The 24243-nt window shown below is 45.4% G+C and overlaps 1 protein-coding gene across 2 annotated transcripts in view; it reads right to left on the reverse strand.

Moving 5' to 3' along the window:
• rbms3 (RNA binding motif, single stranded interacting protein) overlaps positions 1–23983 on the reverse strand; it is a 171741-nt gene extending 147758 nt beyond the window's left edge. Inside the window, exon 1 of one of the 2 annotated variants that reach the window (XM_052072594.1) lies at positions 22728–23983. In XM_052072594.1, coding sequence (XP_051928554.1) covers positions 22728–22802 — 75 coding nt within the window. In that variant the 5' untranslated portion in view covers positions 22803–23983. The remainder of the gene's footprint in view (positions 1–22727) is intronic. The other variant, XM_052072592.1, reaches the window with a different exon arrangement.
• Between the last annotated feature and the right edge of the window lie 260 nt (positions 23984–24243).

Raw genomic sequence — 24243 nt, forward strand, 5'->3', positions numbered from 1 at the left:
GGAACATATCAATTCAAAACATTTCAGTTGGAAAGCAAGTGAAAGACTCGCAATCTGCAACTGATTCTCGACGTCAAGACATACAATGCGAGTGACAAATGTTAATCAGTGGAGTTTGTCACATACAATGGCACTGTCAAATCTTTTGTTCCAGTTCACAGCTGCATATACATTATGTCAAGTATCCATCCATCCAAACCCTTTTTTTTTTCCACCAGCGTTTATCCTGAAGAGGGTCGCAGGGAGGTGCTGGAGCCCATCACGGCTTACTTCGGGCATATAACACATAGGGAGATACATTATGTTCTGTGAACATGTATTTCCACGTCAGATTACTCAACGGACGCGTACATTTTGGGGTTCACAGAGTGAGCGTCAACGCCATGAAATGAAAGCGTGACAATATCTTGACGAGGTGACATGTCGGGCGTAAAGCAAAAGAAAAATATACGTTTTGGGGTTGTTGTTTTTTTTACATTTTTGCTGACACTGTACTGTTTTGTTGATGTTTTCATTTGAAATATACACAAGTAAAAATTTGGAAAATGGGGGATACATGATGGTCAGACAGACATTCAATTCCTTGTTTAACGTACCATGGTGAACAGACGTGTTCAATAAAGATTTTTTTTTAAGAGTGTGGTTTCGGTTTTCGAACAGCCTTTATTTATCATTATTTATTTATTATATATTTTTTGTTCGTCATGAAAACTACTTCAATGCCAAAGACGTTTTTCTCACATTTTTTAAGAATCCAGGCATTCAATCCTCTTTTGGAGTTTTTTTTGTTTTTTTTTTCCCCCCCATCTGGTAAGGTAAATAAGAGGCTGTAAAAATCTGTCACCGAATGCATCTTATCCGTGTGTGGTGCCTCAAAACAGAGCAACAAACCTCAAACCAAGGCGGGCCCGAAAGAAAATTCCTTATAAGCACACTAGCCAGCCGTGTTTGTACCAGATCTTTGCTAGCCATAAACACGGGTTATCAGCAGACATTAACAACCAGTCACCCGGTGTTTAGGTGACACCAAAAAAAGGCTGAAGTGTACTTGCGGGGAGTGATTAGCTGCAATGGCCGTGGCAGCCATATGGCATAAAAACGGCATACAGTGCAGAGCGAGTTGCAGGCAGAGCCAAATTGAAAACTCGACGGATGTAAATATTTGGGTTGATTTGTCATCATTACAGCCAGCTGGCTCCGTTTGCGTGCTAGCCTGTGTGTGAGCGGAGAGTAAAAGGATAGATGGAGTGAGATAATGGGAGGGCAGAAGATTTATTTTATAGAGAGTGCGCGCTCTATTTGAGGGTCTCTCAAGACACCCCGCTCTGAAATCGCAAATTCCACAACATTATGGTGTCACTGTTCCCCATTTTTTGTTTTAATGCTTTAATCATCTGGTCGTTTTGATAATCAATTATGCGAATTTCAAAATAAAGTCTTTTGGAAATGAAGATGATGATAAATAAATCAAAATGTTGCAGACTGGGGTCATATTTCGGCGAATTACGTGAGAGATATATTGTACAAGTATATCCGCACAGTCTTACTAAATTAAATGTGCAGTTTTCCTGGCCGCGATCTATTTGTACTTTCATTTAATTTTATGATGGATGTGTTATTGCGGCATTATCATCGCCGCCACGGCGGATTTTTAGAACTCTTACTGGCTCTTATCAGACCGTGTGCATGTATTAGAAATAATGTGGCCCTCCAGAGAGCAATACCTGTGCTTAAAATGGTGATTTGTCGCTCTACAAGGTGCGCCTGCATATTCAAAAACGCTGCCCGCCTACGCATTTACACAAGGGGCTGGTTGACGCATTTTCAACCACTTTCATCGTCTCCGAACCGTTCAGCTCGGATTGGGAAGATGACAATGTGGTTTTCGTCTCTCAAGATACACCAGACGTCTAACCATTTTCTCTTTTCATCAATTTAAGATCGGTCCGCACATCCACCGATGAATATGAACCGCTCCAATCGGGAGGCCCAACAGTCATGAGCGACTGTTCCAGCTGACCAGGTGGGCAGGAGAGTTATTGCTGGAATGTGAAGGCCTATCGGGGGAAGGCAGCCAACGGGGACTCGGGGCAGATTGATATGAAGAGGAAGTTGGTGCGGTGGCAGAATGCGATTTTGTTCCACTGTTTGCCAGACAAACAAATTTACGTCTCCTCTTCCAGAAGGTCAGCTGTGCTCACATTCATAAATAAGGACGTAATTGGTTGTCCGTACAATCTATATGCTTAAAGGGACAGCGTGTATAATTTAGTGCCATCTAGTGGTGAAGTAACAGAATTTGTTGGTTGAACGATTCAAACTTATTGTCCTTTATTTACGATGGTACTAACAGTTCGTGTCATTCCTGGCAAACGCGACATGCTATATGATACTTCATTTATAGGCAACATCTTCGGCATAAGGCACTGACATTCAAGAGGTCACGAAAAAATGGACACACACACATGCACACACACACATTCACACTATATTACCCAAATTAGAGTCACTGCAAGTTGCGTGTAATGGCACCCTTGTGTGAACTCTTCTTATTTCAGCACAATCTTAATCACGGGGCACACAAGATCATTATCATAACCTGCTACATCATTATTCCATTGTGCCGAATAGTGTTCGTACTGTAAATGTGGGTATCATAAAACTGTTTTACTGCTACTATTTTATCTTCACTTGAGGGCAATCGCATGCTGCTAAACGCGTTGCCTTTAATTAGGAGTGCCGGAGTGCAATATCGAGAGAATCTGGGCGGCAAGGATCTCTCGCCTGTGACCTTGCAAGCCAGAAACTTTAGCAACACCGGATGAGATCTCATTTGCCACACTACGGCATAAGTATTTTGTGAATATTTCTCTGATTATCTGTCATTTGATGAGAGAATCACATCACGATGAAAAGGAAATGGGAGTGTTGTACTTTTCTTCCACCAGCAGAGGCACTGTTGATTCAGTTAGCGTGTTAGCGCACAAATGAAGAACAAGGCAAGAGCAACGGAATGTTGATTTACACCTACGGCTCCGCACTACGCTGCTCATAATGACAGTGGAGTCGGAACAAGAGTTTCAAACAACTCAATTCATGCATTGCTTATTTTCCGCAGAGTCGAGAAAGTAAATCGAGTCGCCCTGCCATCCCAGATTGACAACTTTACTGAATTTAAATCTTTGAAAAATGAGAAACATTGCCGATCGAACCGAGTGTTGTAAAATTCAAGTACACATTTGATGGAACGTTCCGTGTCATTGTGAAACACCTTTTACATTGGTGGATAACGTGTTGACATTACGATCGGCTACATTGTATTGTTATTGTAGATTAGCGTCGGACAATTGAGCCAAAGCAGTATGACAAAGTTAAATAAAATAAAAAAGTGTGTTGTGGACATAACCCCCACCCCCCGCACCCCCGCTTATGTTTGCCTCAGTCCAACCTCCCATAACTAAATTCATCCTCCGCTAGTCCTCCAACCACCCTCGCTTTACCTTCCCAATCCCCTCAGTCAGCTCTCATCTATCTCTAAATCCGCTCCAATCCTCATCTGGCTGCTCGTCCTCCATTTCTCCTTCCTGCAGCCCCCTGTCTTATTTCTCTTCTGAGTCTCACTCTCACTCTCTCTCGCTCTTTCTCTCCACCTTTTTTTTTCTCCATCCGCTCTCAACAAGGCATTGGGGAGTTTTTGCATAGTGTTGAGCAGAGTTTAGTAGGCCAAAGAAGACGGCGTGCCAGATTCTGCACGGCGTGTTAAGCAACCCCCCCCCCCCCCACCCCTCACACCCACACCTTGAAGCGACAGCAGCATTACTCAACAGAAAAGTCTTTCGGGCTCGCAGCTGCAAATCTGCCGTCACTGGCAAAACGGTATGCAAAGGCTCGCTAAGCATTGCAGCATCGTCATATGCGGCGGTAATAACGGGAACAATTAAATGCTCAAGTTTTTGCATCCCACCTCCAACCAAATTCTCATGAGACGGCCGGACCGCTTCGTACAAATTTGACAGTATTTCTCTCGAGCCGCCACATTGGCATCAACGTTGGTGGCCCTTCAGAGGCGCTTGTATGAGTGATTTAAAGGCGGAGAGTCAGCCACTCGTTGGCAGAGCATCTCAAGTTGTCAATTCCAATGACTTACGGGAAAGCGAAGGGGGAATCATCTGCGCTTCCAAGCGCTCGCAAGCAAGCGTTCAATCACCGTTGGGGCTTTATCCAAAAAGTGTCACAATTGTGTAATAAATAATAAGAGCACCGTTGGGGCAGTCGAGTCGGAGGGGGAGGAAGGTGGAAGAATTCTGGGGAGGGGGGCAACAACAACAAATCTGGCGGTATGAAAGTAACTGGGAGTGAAAGACGGATAGAAACTTTGACATCTGCCAAAAGGAGTGAACTCGGCGTCGAGTGGTTCAGACCTCGGTAGCGTGATTTATTCATGAGATAAGTCACCGTGATTATGGAGCAGGTGAGCGTAATGGTGTAATGTTTCCTTCTCGCCTCAGTGACTCGAGCCTGATGTGTTCTTGTCTGGAGGGGTTGGCGGCTTGCTACACTTTGATGATGAGGTAAGGCACCAGTCAGATTAAAAAAAAAAAAGACATTTTAGAAATCGCTCGCTTGCAGATAAAATCAAGCCGTCAAAGGCGATGTTGGGAAACTTGTTTCCGAAAAATTGGCATTTGTTATTTATTACTCGTGCGGTCAAAAGAACCGAAGCGGAGTTATCCGTAGCGACTGAGGCAATGGAATTCTGTCTGGTTTTTCGGGGAACAAAACAGTAGAATCTTCATTTAAAATTATTTTAAAAAATAAAAATGTAACGAAAGTACAGTGGTACCTCTACTTACGAAATTAATTGGTTCTGGAATAAATTTCTTCACTAGAAATTTTGTAAGTAGAGACGCATTTTTCATGTAAATGCTCTAATTCGTTCCAAGCCCCTCAAAATTCTTTCCGAAAACATAAAAATGCATCAAAATATGTAACAAATTCAATACAATACAGGAGAGGTCCCTCTTAGCCAATAGGATGTCAGAATGATGTTGCGTTCAGGGAAATCTGAGCTACGAGTAGCAACACACACTGTATTTTTACCTTTCGTATCTTGACATTTCTTTCATAACTTGAGGCGGTACTTTCCCGTTGAGGCGTTTCGTCACTTGAAAATTTCGTATGAAGAGACGTTCGTAAGTAGAGGTACCACTGGAACTCATTGCTAAAAGCTAATAGTTAATTTACACACACGTGAAAAAAAAATACTTGGTTTTGCACCCTGCTGTGCATAATCAAACGTGTCTACAGAAGTCGTACCTGCTCATTAAGTTCCCCGGGAGGATAATTGAGCATCGCAGTGATAGCTCAATGGCTATACAATTTCAGCTCAATTGTTTCATATCAATATTCATCTTGCAAAGACACTTTATGAATTGGAGATTTTTTTGCCATTATACTTTGCCTGACAATAAATGGAGTGCCTGTTAAAGGATACCTTCCAGAGACACCCCGACCTTTCAAACGCGGGGAATAGATAAGCTGTTGGAAATCGAGAGCGGCAAAATGAACCGAGCCCCTTTTTTCTTTCCACAAGGCTATCCGGACTCTGTATTTTTATATCTTTTCAAGATGCGACCCTCGAGTCTGATACGCGCTGCACAATTGGAGAATAGTGACTGGAACATAGAATTTATACTCTGGACTCCTCTCCCCTGATAATAAATCTGACAATAAAAATGGGACTTGGTTTCAGTTTGAAACCTTTTCATGATGAAAATGTTGTTATTCAATACTGAAAAAAAGCTCTCCCGGATGGCCCTTGAGGTAAGGTGCAATTTATTCAAAAATATTCTTTTCACAGCAGTCTAAGAGGAACCACGGCACAAGTAACAAGATTGTGGTGTGGACACATGAATGATGAAAATCGAGGGTGGTCGGGTCCTTCAAGGATTTATTCAGCATTCAGCGGAGAACTTTTCAGCCGACTGTTATCGTTATGGTGCGTTTCCGACCATTCTCTTTCTGAATATGTGGGGCTGAGCTTCGGGAGAAGCCTCCCCCGTTCCATTGTATTGGCGCGCAGATTTCCACATGAACAAGAAGCTACTCAGCCTCGTCGCCCACCAGTCCAACGAGCAGACCGCCTCTTGAATAGTCAAGACAGAAGAGTCATTGTGGCGACGATTATGAACCAGTCTGCTCGCATCCTTGGAGTCACCATTATCATTACAATAAAGCTCAAGCTGTTCTGTATTTGATTTTTTTTTTGGGGTGGCGGGGTGAGGGCTACAATTTTAGACCTCTCCAAGTTGACGGGGAGGTGAAGCGTTGCACAGGAAGCAGTCATCGGGCGAGCGCTGCATTCCTTCACTGGTGGAAATGCATAATTAATCGGTTACAGGATACTTCGCATCTCAAAGGCGCCGCAACCTTGCTTGCTATAATTTCATCACACACCCAATCCTGTCAAGCATATTTTAGGACTCGTCTACTCCTCGTGACTGACATTTACGGATCGAATTATTCATGTGTTATTTCCCCAGACTTAAATTGGGATAAAGCAAACAATTACGAACCAACTAAAGTGGTACCTCTACTTACAAAATTCATGTGAAATAATCGGTCTGGTCTCATGTTTCCGCGCACAGACTGACAGATTTGACAACTGGGTTACGAGGGAGGAAAGAGTTCAGTTACATCTTGGTTTCTCAAAGAGGGACGGACTCTCCCGCAAAGCATGCTAGGTGGCGTCAATCACCGTTTGACAGGCCCGTCGTTTACAGAGTTCCCGTCAGTCCTGGTGAGTAACGGTCCGGAGGTGCTGTAGATTTACCGTGTTTATGATCGGGCTGATGGTCCCATGGAACATTAACTCCATGGTCCCCCCCCCCCTCCCCTGAAAAAAACGGCAACATGAGCAGGCGTTAGCCAACAACGCTATCATGTTTCAAGCATCGGAGCTAGCTCAAGATCAGAATAGAGAGTTAACAAGCAGTAGACAACCTCCAACTGCACCCTCTCCCCCACCCCAACGGTATATGTCTGTGAAGACCTTCTATATAGACGTGAGCTCAAGGATCACAGCACCTCATTGCCTTTGCTACTACCGGGCAATAAATTCTCCTGCAGGAATGAATCGGTTGACCTTGAGGTGAGCCCGTGTTGCAAGTTGCAATCCAATACCATACATTATCCTAAATGCCTCGAGGCCCCTCCCCCGCCCTTGCTGTTGAATAAATGCTGCATTTATTCAGCTGGTAGAGCGAAAATAATTTGAAACCCAGGGTGCATGAAGCTTATTTGGGCTTAAATGAGAGCAAAATTGGTATTCCCACAGGCACTGTATGCTTGAAACACATCAAAAGTCTCCCTTCTCTGTCGCCTCCATCACTGCTTCCAGTCGATGGCTGACACTTAATAATTTATGCTCTGTAAGAATCGCTGAGGCCTAATTTGTGGCCAAGCTCAGACCGTCGACACTGCAAGGACCAAAGTGAAAAAGCAGCATAGTATTTGACGGATTCATTTTGTCCTGAACGAGAAACAAAAGACTTGTCTGACCTATGTCCGGTACACCCCCCCCCCAAAAAAGAATTTTCAAACCGTACAAAGATTGTTCACGCCTATGGTTGAAGAAACTGAAATTGACTTACGATGGTGAGCATAGCTTCATGTGCATGACAAGTAGAATCACAGAGATCAGACATGCTTTTTTTTGTTTTGCCGATTTTCCCACGGTCATCTACTTTCTTTGTATGGTTAAAATGTAATCCACAACATTGATCGGATGCTTAACTACACATTCAGGGGCCATAATGTGTCTGTATATTCTCATTTTAGTGCCCATTGAGGGAAATTATACTTTGTCGAAATAAAAGGAGGCAGATGGTACGGTATTGGGATATTCCAGGTGCTCCGTTCAGTGAGTTAACCTCATGCCTGAGACATTGCCCGTATGATTAGTACACTAAGCTCAGTTGAATTCCCACTGCCCGCGTTGACTAAAAATATCAAGGCTACAGAATTACAAAGCAGTTACATACTGCACAACCATGTTTTACATATGAGCCATTTCCTTGGCAACGGGTATACAGTATTGTATGTGTGTGTGTGATGGACCTTTTTTCAGAGAAGGCACATTAATTGTGACCCCCCCCCCCCCACCACCACCACCACCACCACCACCAACCCAGAGACACTACTCTAAAAACAGACATATGCCGCTCAGCATTAAAAGTGTGGTTTTGAATTCAACCCGAGAGGACTATAGTTAGCAGTATGTCATGCAAATGAATTCATACTTCTCCCGACATTTTTTTTTTTTTTGCCGTTCCACGTGGATGGAGATCAAGCCTTGTGAGGCATCTCTTCCTTGAAAAGGTTGGTTGAATTATGAATTAGACGACCTCGGGGGTATTGAACTTTCGAGATCCCCATTGTAATTCTATCCACTCACTTATGCTAACCTACACTGGTCCGGTCTGAAACTGTGGCGCATTTAAATTCTTCCAACAGTAATTTATCTCATTGCGAGCTGGGGTTGCTGTGTCACTGCCACTGTGTTCTCGACAATCACCAGCACAGTGGAAGGCAAAATGCCCAACAAGGAAACAAATCACTGTGGAGAGGGGCCCTCCTTTAGATGACTCATTAAACAAGCAGGCTATCAGGCCACATGGGGGTTTAAATGGCCATCAAAATAACTTAACACGACCACTTCCCCGCTGTCTATCACTTACCCACCCCTGGAATTTAAAAAATTATTATAATAATAAAAAAAAAACGGAAGTGGACGTTTGAAAATACAAGAAGAATATGATTCTTTTTATGAGCAATCCATTATTCCATTCAACCGTTCGTCAATCTTTTTTTCTTCCTTTTTATATATACTTTTCATGTTAATCAGGGTTGTGGGCGAGCGAGCGTGAGACTTTTTGTGTGAGAGGCAGGGTACGGCCTGGAGAGGTCACTAGCTAACCACAGCAATTTCTGACTATTGATTATTTACTACACGCGCGATTCTGGATAGCGGTTATTTTTGGTGTTGGCTTTTTCACCGTCTCCTTTCAAATCCAAGACATACAATACAATACGGTGGACCAGTGGTTAGCGCGTCGACCTCACAGTGCAGAGGTATCGAGTTCGATTCCAGGTCCTGCCTCCCCGTGTGGAGTTTGCATGTTCTACTCAGGCCTGCGTGGGTTTTCTACGGGTACTCTGGTTTTCTCCCACGTTCCAAAAACACGCATGGCAGGCTGATTGAACACTCACAATTGTCCTTAGGTGTGAGTGTGAGCACTCACACCTACACTGATGGAGTATTTAGAGTATTCAATCAGCCCACCATGCATGGTTTTGGAACATGGGAGGAAACCAAAGTACCCAGAGAAAACCGGGGAGAACATGCAAACTCCATAGGGAGGCTGGAGCTGGAATCGAACCAGGAACCTCTGCATTGTGAGGTGGACCACTGGACAACCGGGCCGCCCGGATGATAAAATGTCGACCTAAATCAGAATTTCAATTTTAAATTAAGTTTCTAGTCAGCCCTCCACTCGTCTACTCTTCACAATCTCTCTTGTGTCTTGCAAGGAATGCAGTCGTATTGATAAGATTTCCACGACAGGGTTAGGGTTAATAGGGTTTAAAAAAAAAAGGCTTGCATTCAAAATGCTATGCCATAAAGCCATTTAAAGCGGGGACAGATGCGATCCAAAGTGATTAAACAAATACGCCACTGTTGACTGGGAGCCAAAAGCGTCGTGGGTCATCACGGGAGAAAACATGTCAGGCTTTATTAGAGGATTGATAGGCACATCGGAAGAGGCGTGAGGGCAAAGTTATCACACCGGACTGCTAAAACATGCAGCGTATCCCGGCGAGGAGATTGGATTCCTCACTGCAGGCTCAAGGCAGCAGCACCGAGGTCACTTGACAATCTGCACGGGTCACCGCCGAGGCAGAGCAACAAGCTGCTTTAAAGCTCTGTCCATTAACTCAATCCTTTTTCACCCACAAACACAAACCTTCGCCGCTAAAGAGAATTTAACAGCAGGGGGAACCGACGGTGAGCTACAAACCAAAAACGTGTCATTGACATTCGCAAACCACATTTGGTAATATCACTATTACAAAGTCTCTTTATTTTTTTCGCCAGTTTTCAGGAGCGACCTCAAAAGTTGAACACGCCGAAACGGTTTATGCGTACGACGTGACAGTTGTTGAAATGTTACTGAGTGGGAGGTGAACCGCAGCAGCCCAGAATGCAAGTCAGGCGACTGAACCACTACACGATCTGGGAACATTACTTTTTTTTTCTCCCCCTCCTCCGTAACGTTTGGAGGTTGACCAACATTTGAAAACGGCAAAACCGACAGCTGCCGCCTAGCCTTGAATTGCAAAACCATATATTATTGCAATGATATAATTACGAAAAAAAAAGAACCCCACTACATCGCTTACAATAAGACCTCACAGGGTGGGGAGAAGAAAAAAAAATATATAGCATTGTGAGCGTACTGTGGTTTCTTTCTGCAAAGAACACTTCTGCCGGGGGATGTCGGCCATTGCCAAAGACAACAACAAACCTCGCCAGCGTAATAATGCATGTTCCTTTTTAACATAACATGGGGGCGGGGGAGGGGGGGGAGAACATGAGATGCGTGGGAGCGGCGGGAGAGTGCGATGATGAGTGGGGGGTGGGACGCTCGGGAATACGTGGGTACATGGGTGTTGGCGTGCGTATGCGCGCATCTGGAAGACCGACTGAACGTGTGGGCGCCCGTTTTGCACGTTTGCGCGACAAGTGAACATGAAGAGAGATCTAACCATGCGTTTTTTTTTTTGGAAAAAACAGCGCGGGGCGGCGCCTTTTCCTTTGGTTTGTCGCTCAAAGGGCGACTTGGGGAAATAAGTGATACATCTTAAGATTTCAAATATTTATATACGTCAAAGTCAGAGCAGCTGAGTTGGCTTCGGTTTTTTTTTTGTTTTTTTTTTTTAGAGGAGCACTTATTTGTTAATTAGAGTAAGTAGTTGTTTAATTAACAAACTAAAGTATCCGTTTGCATACACATCACACAAAGAGAAAATTCGAAAGCAGTGAGACCTCTTAACTCAGAATCAACGGACACACGCCAACTGAAAATGCTCCATCAGAATAAACAAAATGTCGGATGAACTGGAACCGGTTTGCGATCGGTGGGGAGCTTGTTTTAAACTACTCCCCCCCGACCCCCCACTGCTGTAATAAAAAAACAATCATAACTACTGTGCTAAAAAAAAAAAGGCGAGACGACTGAACTCCATCTTGATAAGTCAGATGTATAATTAAATCAACCTGCGCACGTCACATAGCTGTAAAAACGCTGCTCTGAACGATTTAACGGCAGATCGTGAATAGATCGCGTCACATGTATACATACATTCATTCATTCATTCATCTTCCGTACCGCTTGATCCTCACTAGGGTCGCGGGGAGTGCTGGAGCCCATTCCAGCCGTCTCCGGGCAGTAGGCGGGGGACACCCTGAATCGGTTGCCAGCCAATCGCAGGGCCCACATAGACGAACAACCACACACACTCACACTCACACCTAGGGATAATTTAGAGTGTTCAATCAGCCTGCCACGCATATTTTTGGAATGTGGGAGGAAACCGGAGCACCCGGAGAAAACCCACGCAAGCCCGGGGAGAACATGCAAACTCCACACAGGGAAGCCGGAGCTGGAATCGAACCCGGTACCTCTGCACTGTGAAGCCGACGTGCTAACCACTGGACTACCGGGCCGCCCACATGTATACAGTTGACCAAAAATAATAAGGATAATTTACATGCAGCTACTGATTCTTGAATGGGTGCAAGATTGTCAGTGACGCTTACGGAATCTCGGAACTATTTCATTTATATTTATTATGACCCCTGCTCGAATATGTACAGCAGCAAAGTTATGAAAGGTGGTAGAAAGTTAAAAAAAAAAAAAAAAGTATAGGAGCTGCTGTAAAGGCAGCCACTCTCACGGCGCCATCTTGAAGTCATAATAACAGAATAAAAATGTCAATTTTTTTTTTTTAACTGTGACGTGGCGAGCGCGCTTTTGAACTATGAAACTGAATGTGCGAACAATCAGATGACACGGCATACTGTACACCGCAAGGAGAAAAAAAATAAATCCTGTACAAGCTTTCAATGTGACAGGAGTGGGTGTTGGAAAAGGAGGCAGGCGAGATCAGTCAGTCAGGGTGACCTCATGCGTTTGGGCACAGGGAACGCCGATCAGGTTTCCCTGTGTGCAGATTCCAGCTTGTTGGCCGCACACCAGCCGTGGGACTTAACTCCTCAAGGCATGTGTTGCTTTGTTAGCATGCGTAGGGGAGACGGTGATTCTCCGCGCGCGTTGATGGAAACATGCTGGTGCCTGCGTGCTCGTACAAAAAGGGTGCGAATGCTATCGATAAGTACCGAGATGTATTATGTGATTTCAATTATTCAGTTCGAGCGGGGGTGGGGGGTGGGGGGTCGGGGGGAGCTTTATGGAGCGGGGAAGTGTCAGTCCCCTCGAGTGAACTCGACAGGAGTCCCGCCCTTTTCCTCGCTTTCAGCCCCCTGCCTCTTTCCTCAACGACTCTATCATGTTTCCTCGGAGGCTGTTATGTTAGCTTGTGATAATGCGTGTTGAGAATGCGTTTGCGAAGGAAACCGAGAGAGAATATTAGATTTGAGGTTAGAATGTTGCTGTCCAATTACAGCTTGGCCCGAATGTAGTTATATTCATCTGCACAAGAGAGATTGAACCTTGGAACCTTTTGGTGACTAGATGGCAGAGTCAAACACCAGCTTATCACAAAATGTTTCCGTGCTCAAACTCAACCTCGAATGACTGAACTGTTGACCTTTATAAGGCGTTTAAATGATAATATAACAACGATCGCAATACGACAAAGTGGCAGCTGAAATCCCAAATGCGCAGTGGTTCGCCGGCAGCCTCGTGATCGACTCTCAAACGAAGCTTGGTACACGCTACTGGCAACCGTCGCTATGGTAACCGCACAGCACAGACTGACAGGCATCGTCCTAATAAAGCCTCAGAGGCTTCCCATTTTTTTTTTTTTTTTACAAATTGCCCTCGCGTCACACGAGTGAAAAGAGGAACAATAATGTGCACAAAACAATATAAGTTCGCAGCGGTGATACAATTCGGTCACAGAAGCATTGTCCGTCGTGGGGAAAGATGTGAAATTGTAGCTCCAGCTCGCTTTTCAAATGCAACTTGGAACTAAACAAATCAACAGATCTCACACGGGGGGGGTCTGTGGAAGTCGAGTAGAGTTTCGAGACCTCTCTCTCAGAGGGGTAACAACCATCAACAGACGCCCTAACGATAACACCAGATTTGTGGCAGCCACCGTGGCCTCGTCGTTGCCACTGTTTATTCAGTGTTTGCAGGAAGGTTGGCTAATGTCAGCCGGGTGATTAATAGCGGCCACAAAGTGCTGCGCACACAGAAGCTGCTCCAAATGAGGCCTACTGCATCTCCTACAAGGCTTTATTGCTTTATCGGCTGAATCCTAATGTGACCCTCTTTCCCGACTGCCCCTCAGACAATTCCACCGGTGCCGGAAAACACGGCCGCCCTGGTTAATTGACTGACGTGGTTTAATTTCGGGACTCTTTTTGTATAACGCAGAGGGATATACTTGGTCAATTCCAGTCACCTAATTGATCTCCGATTCGAACCGGGGAAAACATGCAAGTCCCACACACGAAGGTGTGAGCCTCGATTCGACCTTTGAAGCTCTCAACTGTGAGGGGAAACATGCGAACCACAACAGCAGCCTCCCATCATCCGTCCATCCATTTTCTACCGCTTATCCGGGGTCGGGTTGCGGGGGCAATGGCTCTAGCAAGGAAGCCCAGACTTCCCTCTCCCCAGCCACTTCTTCCAGCTCTTCCCGGGGGATCCCGAGGCGTTCTGGGTGACATGGTCTCTCCTAGTATGTCCTGGGTCGTCCCCGGGGTCTCCTGCTGGTCGGACATGCCCGCAACACCTCACCAGGGAGGTGTTCAGTACGTATCCTAATCAGATGCCCGAGCCACCTTATCAGGCTCCTCTCGATGTGGAGGAGAAGCGGCTCGACTCTGAGCCCCTCCCGGCTGACCGAGCTTCTCACCTTATCACTACGGGAGAGCCCGGATACCCTTCGATGAAAACTTATTTCGGCCGCTTGTATCAGCCTCCTGTCATGTTACCATAAATCACTTGGCCACACAGGTATAAACTGATTCAATCTAAAAAATGCTGCCAGAAGTCTTATTTATCCATCCAGCAATCCATTTTTGTCCTCTTATCTAGGGTCAGGTCATGGGGGGCAAGCATCTATAGCATAGTAGCCCAGACTTCCATCTCCACTCTCAGCCACTTTATCCAGCTGCTCTGTTGGGGGGGAATCCGAAGGTGACCGAGGACACCCGTGAGGAAATATCCTCTCCCGCGTTTTCTCCAGGTGAGACGTGCCTGGAACAAGCATCGGAGGAAGCATCCTTATTTCCCTAATTTGTCCTAAATTTGCATGTGTTAAAAAATAAGTAGGCGGCCCGGTAGTCCAGTGGTTAGCACGTCGGCTTCACAGTGCAGAGGTACCGGGTTCGATTCCAGCTCCGGCCTCCCTGTGTGGAGTTTGCATGTTCTCCCCGGGCCTGCGTGGGTTTTCTCCGGGTGCTCCGGTTTCCTCCCACATTCCAAAAACATGCGTGGCAGCCTGATTGAACACTCTAAATTCTCCCTAGGTGTGAGTGTGAGTGCAAATGGTTGTTCATTTCTGTGTGCCTTGCGATTGGCTGGCAACCGATTCAGGGTGTCCCCCGCCTACTGCCCGGAGACAGCTGGGATAGGCTCCAGCACCCCCCGCGACCCTAGTGAGGATCAAGCGGCTCGGAAGATGAATGAATGAATGAATAAAAAATAAGTTTCTCAAAGCAAAAAAGACCGAAAAAAGGCAAGTTTTATAACAGATAGTGACGCTGGCATATCTTCGAACGAGAGTCTGCTACCTTCAAATAACTTCTGATGTGTGACAGTATTCTCTTCTCCCTAAGGTTGGTCCTCTCGTTTGGGATAGGTGTCCCAAAATCCGTCAAATATTAACGGGAAAAAAAAGCAACAAAAAAGAAAGATTCTTCCCCAAAAATTTGCGGTTGAATACCAGTTTGTACGAGCTCAAGGCCTTTCCGATTTTTCAAAGAAAAAAAAAAAAGAACATTTTGAGAATAATTTCAGAGCGGCATGTCCGCAGAGGGCTTGTTACGCATTGCATCTCCGCGGGCTGATACGAAATTCCCCGTACAGCCTGAATCGTCCCAATATGTTGAGAATAACATAACATATGGCGGCTACACAAGCTAGCAGCTGTTGTTTGGTGGTCTACGGATAAATAATGGATACAAGGATTCCGCAGGGGGTACTCGAGACAGCTAATCAGAGACGGAAAATAGGAAATTAGCGACTAACTGTTTTTCAAAGCCACTGTTTCTTCATATTTTCCAAAGGGCCCAAGGACAAAACAACACAGGGCAAATAAAAACATTAGCATTTATCAACCCGCATGAGTAGTTAGATGCTAACCTTAGCATTTATTCAAAGCTTGTGCTCTCAACTTTAAGTGCATCTATATTCATGGTAATAAAGAAAAAAAAGTGAGCGGTACTTGCTTTAAAATCGCTTTTTCCACACACTTGATCTTCATACTTACTAAGGTGGATGAGGAGAGTGTAGCAGAAGCTCGGATGTGACACATTTTTAAGTACGTTTTCAATTTGACAGTGGTGTTTACGCATTTGTTTGTTTATTAATAATTGCCCAACCGATTTTTTTTTTTTTCGTAATCATTCAGATCGTTCTGACACAATCTGGAATAAAAGTGTTTTTCATCGTGAAGAGATTGGTAAAAAATATATAGTTTAATTTTGGTTCATTACATTTTGACAAAAAGGCCGTGACACACCTATTTTCGAAATACGGGTAGTTTAAATGTTATCTTCATGTTCTGGATTGTGCGAGAAGTTGGGCCGATGCGCTGTTTGTATTTTTCAAATGATGTTCCCAAGTTCAGTTTTGATAAGAATCTACTCATTGATGAAGTCTTAAAAACAATGATCAACGTTTCCAAAACATTTCTCTTGGGTGAACTAAATTTAATGTGGAGCTAAAAAGAAAAAAAAAAAGAAAAAAAAAGTCATTTGGTGGCAATTAAAATTTATTATTGAAAAATATGGGCGACCACGTCATTCTTTTATTGGGTGTGTGTCATATCTTTATCTCCTATAACCACAGTATTAAGATTTTTTTTTAATCTCTTGAATACAACAGAATATAATGTAAACATTATCGGCCGTGACAAAGACTCCTTCACAAAAGTTTTGTTCAACATGTCCTCTGCCAAAAGCAACCCACATATAAAACCAACATTTTTTTTTTTTTTTGCGTTGCCAATAGTCTGCTTATGTGCTACTACAGTAATTACTTTTGAAGAATGAGCCCCCTCCACCCCCTTCAACAAGACTCCGTGGGCTTGCTCCTCCTTGATCCATTACGCCTGCTTTTGTGGCTCTGCTCTCTCCCCTGCTAAAGTGTCCTTGCAATCTAATTCATGTCGCCAACCTGACACGCTCAGTGTTTTTCCATACGCTGACTAATGCGCACGCGTGAAGGCCTCGAAGGCGGCAGGAGAACTGGAAGACTCTGGCAAAGAAACCGCTGGGGCAAAATCTAAGAGGGTGGTGTGAGTCAGTTCGCTTAAATAAAGTCAGGAGAAAAGCCTGTTTGCTCACGGTAATCCTCCACTTGCTCGGCAAGGCTTCGCAAGGTTCATCTGCTGCACTAAATTGGTGCACGTGTCCTTATTTGTATAGAAGCTCATTGTGACTGGATGAGAAGGGGAGGGGGGCACTGACACGACTGGCAGCCATTCAAGCGCTCATGCCTATTTGCTTATCCCCATTCATGGCAGAATTGGCTTTTTCCGGAACCATTTTTCAAGCTAGGCGTGACACCGTGTTTTCATTGCGCTTGCCACAACTAATGCAGCAGCAGAGAGGAAATGTTGCAGGCAGTATATGCTATCTGGGAGGCGGTAACCATGGCTGCCTGCAATATTCACAGGAGGGAGACGGCGCGACCATTTGCATGTCTGCGGCTTCTGTTACCTCCTGAGTCCTCCGTGTCTAAACATCTCCCTGGCAAATAGTTCAATTGGATCACTGTCTCTCTAATTGACGAAAAGAAAGACATGTGGCTTTAAATTTTAATGAACCATGTTTGCTAAAATTGCTACACAAACGTACTTTGGAAGTAAACAGCTCAAAAGCTGAAGCGAATTGGCACACGCAGATGGCAATATATGAACACATTGAAGTCCAGATCCAAGTAGGCAGTGCTTAAAGTGGGCCACAGTATGGACTGGCAATGCAAAGGCTAACTTCAAAATAAGAGCTTCCCAAATGTTACATTGATGATGCAAATACCATACCCATGGTAGGCTTTTATTTTGAAGGCGGACCATGTGGTCACATGACAGCTAGTATGACTAATCAAAGTTTTTGTTGCTGTTACATCGTTGTTTACAACATCAACATGTCGTCACCTTAAAATCGTATTTGCTAATATAAGAAGCTTAAAAAAATTCAGTGAAGGATGCTGTCACTCTATGTTGTCCATGGCCAGAAGCTAGCCGCTAGCTGCTAGCAACGGGTGCCCGGATGGCAACAGCAAGTAGTTCGACGGCTGTTGCTTTGACATATTCCGCCGAAGGCAGCTCGTGAATACAACCAGTGATTCGACGAAACCAGATCAGGATTAAATATCTGTACAGCCAAGCAGAAGAGACGGCATTTAGAGCCGTGCTTACGTCGTTAACATACTTACGTCACAGCATCACCTATTACAATGATGCAATGCTAAAATATTTCTCATTCCGGACATGTGGAAAAAAAAAAGGGCAATTCTGTAAGCCACGCGGGAATCTTCAAGCATGCTGCTCCACAAAGTGCACAACACAGCCGCTCGTTAAAAATTCAGGAGCAATTATCCCAGCTGAATCTTGAGTCAGCGAGCATGGCTAAGAGGAGCTTCCAAGTCATCCTACCTTGTTGCCACACGACCTGAGCATTTGCCGTGCGGCCAAAGGAACGGCAACAGACACGTTGAAAGCGTATTTTGACAAAGGAAAGCGACAACGGCCTTTCAATCGGTGCGGTTAGCTCATCCAGAACCCATGACTCCTATCTAACTCTTGTTTTTTTAATTCGATTGCCATTCCAGACAAAACAGATAAATTCCTCTGAATATCTGCTGTCAAAAGAAAATATTTTATATTTTTACCCATTTTCCAGAAGCTGCTGCTGGTCTATTAAAAAATAAATGAAGAAATTGTGCCATCGAAACTTATTGAAAACTAAAGCTATTTTTAATTCATGCAAAACGTTTTTGTTTTTTGTTTTTTTGTATAAGTTAGTTCATCAACAATTGCAATGAACAAGTCCACAAGATCTGCCTCGAGAACGCCGACAATGCTCAGTTTTGATTGACACATTGACACAAAAGCATATGCTTATTATTGTGGCTGTAGTTTGCAGTCGTGGACAACCTCAGTGCATCGTAATGACAGCCGTTTGTTGCTTAGTGGGTTAGCAGGACTACGGAAAGACTACGGGCCATGGTTTCTTAATCATCAGGCTCAAACCACGGGAATGTTCTGGATCGTCAAGCCTCGGCCAGGGTCCATTTAGCGTAATCTGTGGTGGTTTTGTAAATTTTTGGGGTTTTTTTTAAAGCAATTCTGGTTCTAATTCGGTTGTTCCATATGTGTCTATATCGCATACTTTTGCAGATTATTGTAATCAGGATTGAATGATATGGCTGAAAAGTGTATCATGAATTGTACGGCATGGTCGCAAACAGTCACAGAGTCTCTCAAAAGGCTCCATTTGCCTGGCGTTGTTGCTAAAGCTGGCTCAATTTCTGGCTCGTTCAGCTTTGTCAGATTCCGTACGACCGCCACACGCTCCAGGTCACGACAGCAGCCAGGGTGTGTGCTAAAGCATTACAGCGAGTCAAACTAATATTGGCCAGAACAAGTGGTCGCTGACATTCGACTTTTAATGTCAGAGTAGTGATACTGTCTAACACATTCTCAGGTTGGATAAAGGAAATACGGAAACGCGGCATTTAAAGAATCCTCTCGCCAAAGCACGAAACCGTAGAAATACCCGTGGTATTTCTTGGTTAGTGTCCTCGAAACCCGATCCAAATTTTAAAAATGGGTGGGCGGTGCCAGGAAGAGGACAACCTGCTATGGTACGAGCCTCAAGTGCCAACAAATACTCTCATCAAAACAAGAGTCGGTAGATAACCGTAACTTTATATCAAAACCACACATGTACACAAAGAGTACTTCGGGAATCAATAATTCTAAAGAGGAGCACATGTTACGCTCCGCTGCACTAATCAATACAAAGACCAGCGTTATAGTTTCATCTCATGCCCCCGTCTTTCACATTCTAATGTGGGGCTAACAAGCACTCTGTGGCCAGCATCAGGGAATCCCATTAAAGGAAAATATTGATGCACAGTACATCCAAAGTAACCACAAAATGCAAAGGCCATTAAGACACTAGTTTTCACGTTTCTTTACCACGTACTCGTCTGCTCAAAGTAAATACGACTGCTGTATAATTTTTGCACAAACACGAAAAAGGCTGCACTTTAGAAAGATTTATGTTAACCAACCATTGCTCTATTTTTTTTTATCCATTGTGGCTATGTATGCCCCCCCACCACCACCCTCGCGCTCCCCACCCACATCTTGGGAGTATGAGGCTATACCGTAGGAATGCAGCAGTAAAGGCAAAGCAAATTTTTAACTGAGCTGAACACCCACGAATGACAAAAACAACAAAATGGCCTCACGAGTCGCACAAAATCGACCTCACAAGGCGGCAGCTTCGTGCGCATCAAATTCTGAACTCCAATACAAACGGTTTCACTTTTCTTCTGCTTTTTTTTTCATTTCGAATCGACTCCAACGGAAACGAATGCCTCAATCAGGCTGTTGCAATAAAGAGTGCGAGACAAGAAGAATGCAGACGTGAGATATGCAAATTCCCATTCAAAGCAGGATGACTCGCATTTTCACTTGATATCGAACATGACATGATATGCCCCCCCCCAACCCCCCACCGTGATTAACTTGTGTTAATATGTGTTTACATGAACAAGTGCGATGACATGGACGCACTTGTGACCCACCTTTACATTTTTGTTCCCCATTAGCAGCGCTTGACTTGTATTTTATATGCCCGTGGTGCAAACTTGTTGAAATGATGCCTGAACAAATTTGACGACGAAAAATAAATCAACTCGTGCGGATATGTGTGTGTGTGTGTGTGTGTGTGTGTGAGCAAAATACTGCGCCATGCAATTTTGATGACTGTTTACAATGGACCTGCCAACTTTGGCCCCTTCTCCCCTTTTCTGTAATGGTGCTACCGTTGAGCCACCCATGCGACATTGTCCAACACAGCCTGCCAGTTTTTCCTAATCCCCGTGGCGATGTCAAACCGACCTACTGGCTCGACCGACTAAGAAGGGAAATTATCACGGATGTTGGCGTATGGTGATTTATAAATAGAATTGTATGTTTTGCTCGCCCGTAGGTCTTATTTGCACGGCACATTTATCGAGTCAAGGATAAATCAATCGCTGACGGTGGCGAGATCGGATCTCCGGTGACCTTGGGAGTGAACTGCGGCATCGGCAGAGGAGGCGGTGGGTTGGATGGAGCCCTGTTGCAAGAGCGGATGAGGATGGAGGAAGAGAGCGGCGAAACAAGAGGAAGAGAGGGAGGGAAGGAGATTGAGGAAAGGGTTGGGGGGTGGGGGGGGGGGGGTATACCCTGACTGAGAGGCCACCGAGATGAGCAGCTCTCAGATAGGCGAGGTAGGGGAGGGAGGCAGAGGCGGATGATGGAAGGAGCAGGGGATGGAGAGGGAAGCCATATGGCGGCGGCACAAATGTATTAAACTATAAATCAGAAGGGAGTGCTGGGGAAGTGCCAGGTGGGGCTGCAGTCCAGGTCTACCCTGCTGGAAGCACACTGTACCCCGATAGATAACATTCTTCTTACATCCACGCTCTCATTGCTTCCTCGAGGCATGGCTCAGTGGTAGAATGGTCGACTCCCAACCGAGAGGTTGGGGTGTTCCATCCCCCCGGGTCGTTGTGACCATGTCGAAGTGTCATTGGGCGAGATACTGAACCCCCCCCCCCCTCCCCACGCCCACTCCGGTTGCAAATACAAACTCTGATATGATAGAGACATCTCACATGGCTCGTCCTTCAGAGAACAATGAATAAACGATGACCTACATCCCAAGTGAGGAGGAAAGTGACCATTTCGCATATCAGTCGCGTCACACACAAGCATCTCAGCTTCCCGTGACATGAAACCGAAGCGTGCAGCCCCTTTGTTTCTGAGCCGATAGATGTGTGGCTCGACTGTGCAGGTCCCAACTAGTTTGAGATGAAACGAGAACAAGAGCGATGGTAATTCATTTGCACGGACCTCGGCCGTAACTCAACCGCTTCGGGCAGGATTGTTGGGTGACAACTATGGCGAGAAAAGGGGAGTTAATGAAACATTAATTTGCCTCTTAGTTGATCAAGGGTATTGTCAAAACGGGCATCCGTCATCGTGAGTAACGCTAACGTCCAAAGATAGAAACCCTTTCCAATTGCGAAATGAGAACGCGCGAACAAGAAAAAAAAACAAAAGCTATATTTGTTTCACACGTTCCAGTTTTGGACACATTTAGGTCATTCAACAAAGAATATGGACGTTCAAAGCCACGGTTTCATTCGGCACTCGTTGATTGATTCTAAAATATCATAACCGCAAAACACAAAAGGACGAAAATAGCAAGTGACAGCATATTAACCGTATCAGCAGACAACTGCACACATTCCATTGCGATGCCAAGTGCAATCATGAAACTATGAACTAGCATTGTCACTATTGTCCTAGCCTGGCTTTCAATTCTAAGGGTATCAGTACCCTTAGAATTGAAAATACTCAACAAATGTACAAAAACTACAATGAGACAGGCTTTTTGTTGTGTGTGTTTGTGTGTCTCTCTTACATTATGTACACTTATTTAACTCAGTCACTCCCAAAGACGTCTTTAGACGTCTTTTCAGACTTGCTCCAGAATTGTCTGGTACTGAATGAGTTCAAAGGCCTTACCAGCAAATCAGCTGGTGATCTCAACCATTTTAATTCCAAGTGCAAGTGCTTGTTATGTTCTATTCAGATCTGGTGGTATGTTGAAGGCTCGGTGATGGATAGAGGAGCAATGAACGAAGGTTATTGTGTTGCTCCCAGTAAAAATGTTGAAGGCTGGCCAAACGGATCACAGCATTTGGCCCTGATCCCTGACACACACACACACACACACGTGCACATACTGATATAGATATCCAAAGTCCAACAAGGTATCTGTCCCATCATGACCAAGGCCGGCTATCAATCAAGTGCCATCTCTACTCAAGGATGCGAGGGGGATAAATTGAGGCTGTAGGAAGGGGGAGCGGAAAGTGGGGGGGCTTTGAGGGCGGGTGGGAGTCAGACAGGGTAGGAGCGTGGGAGCATGCTTGAGTAATGCGAGAGGAGTGGCGTACCTTAGTCTGGAGATAATTGGGGTAGTAGTAGGTGTACTGAGGGTACATTGGCTGCTGCTCCAATCGCTTGCCCATGTAGCTGGAATCCTTAGCACTGAGGCAGGGAATGGTGACACCGGGGGTGGGGGTGGAGAGGGGGGGCTGCTCAGTAGCAAACACTGATAGTGGAGGAGTGGAACGCTTGTAGGGATCCTTTCTTCCTTGTCCACACAGCTGTCACTCGTGGCTCCACAAGAGGGAAAGGGAAGTGTCCGCGTGCTGCAACAACAGCTGGGAAAAGACGCTAATGTCTCAATGTGGTCTGGAGCCCCACTTACAAGGCAGACTTGTCCCTCAGTCTCTCTCGTTGCCGGACGAAAAGGAAATATTCCCTCAAGATTCCAAGAGTGGCGCGCTCGTCCGCCGTGGGTGTCGGATCAAGGTGTGACAAAAGGGGAGAGGTAGAGAGGATGGGGAGGGAAGAGAAGTTGCAAAGAGAAGCTAAGCGGTCCTGTGAATGTTTGGAGAGTGGGAGAGGAGCGGGGAGAGGGGGGGGGGGGGGAAGAGAGGAGGAGGAAAGGAATGGCAAAGGAACACAGGGAGAGGAAGTATGGGTTCCCTTCTCTATTCAAGCTGGATCACTTTTGCCTCTGCCTCATGCACACACTGATTCAAACGGTCTCTCTCTCTCTCTCTCGCTCTCACACCACTCTCTATCGTACACACACACACACTCACACACACATGCACACACACACGCACATGCTCTGCCTCTCCACTCTGAAGCCTGATCCAACGGTGTCTTGGATGACAGAGGGGAGATGTCCTCAGCACCGATTGCCGACAGATGCACTTTGCGCACGGACCGGTGAACGCGAAGAGGCGAGCGCAGAAACAGAGAGTCCTCTCACTTTGCGCAACGGTTGTGCCAGTTTCCGAAGGATGCAGCACAAAGCGGTCGTACAAATCCACTAATTGGTTAGTCCGGTCCACTGAGGTTTCATCGAGAAAGTCAAGTGGATAAAAGTAGTGACTGTGCCCCTTGTGGCGAGAAGAGAAAGAGTCCCTCGTCTGCGTTCCTCCCTCTTCCTGCTCGGTAGTGTACGTTTCCTTATTTCCTCCTTTCTGCTCTCTCACTTCTCTAAGCAGCCCGTTTCATTCTCTTTGCCTCTGTCACAGAGTTGCTCTCTCATTCTCTCTCTCTCTCTCTCTTTCTTCCCTTCTCCTCAACACTGACAGGGCGGTAAAAAGGGGGCTCGTCCAAGGCTTGCAAGCACAGTGCCGCCTCTTTTTTCAGCCCAGCTGGTAGGAGGGTCTTAAAGCAGCCAAGCAGACGCAGACCATTGGGCTGCAGCGTTTCCACAACCCGGGAATATGCATGGGAGAGGAGGAGAGGGCTGGAGATTGAGAGGCAGATGGCTACAGAGCGAGCAGTCGATTCCCCCTACTGGACGCAAGTGAACCAACTGCCTGGAACAAAACTTGTCCTTTGATCATTTTTTACAGGGTGTGTGTGTGTGTGTGTGTGTTTTGTTGT

The sequence above is a fragment of the Hippocampus zosterae genome, chromosome 7 (assembly GCF_025434085.1).
Source record: "Hippocampus zosterae strain Florida chromosome 7, ASM2543408v3, whole genome shotgun sequence".
In the NCBI taxonomy this organism is placed as follows: Eukaryota; Metazoa; Chordata; class Actinopteri; order Syngnathiformes; family Syngnathidae; genus Hippocampus; species Hippocampus zosterae.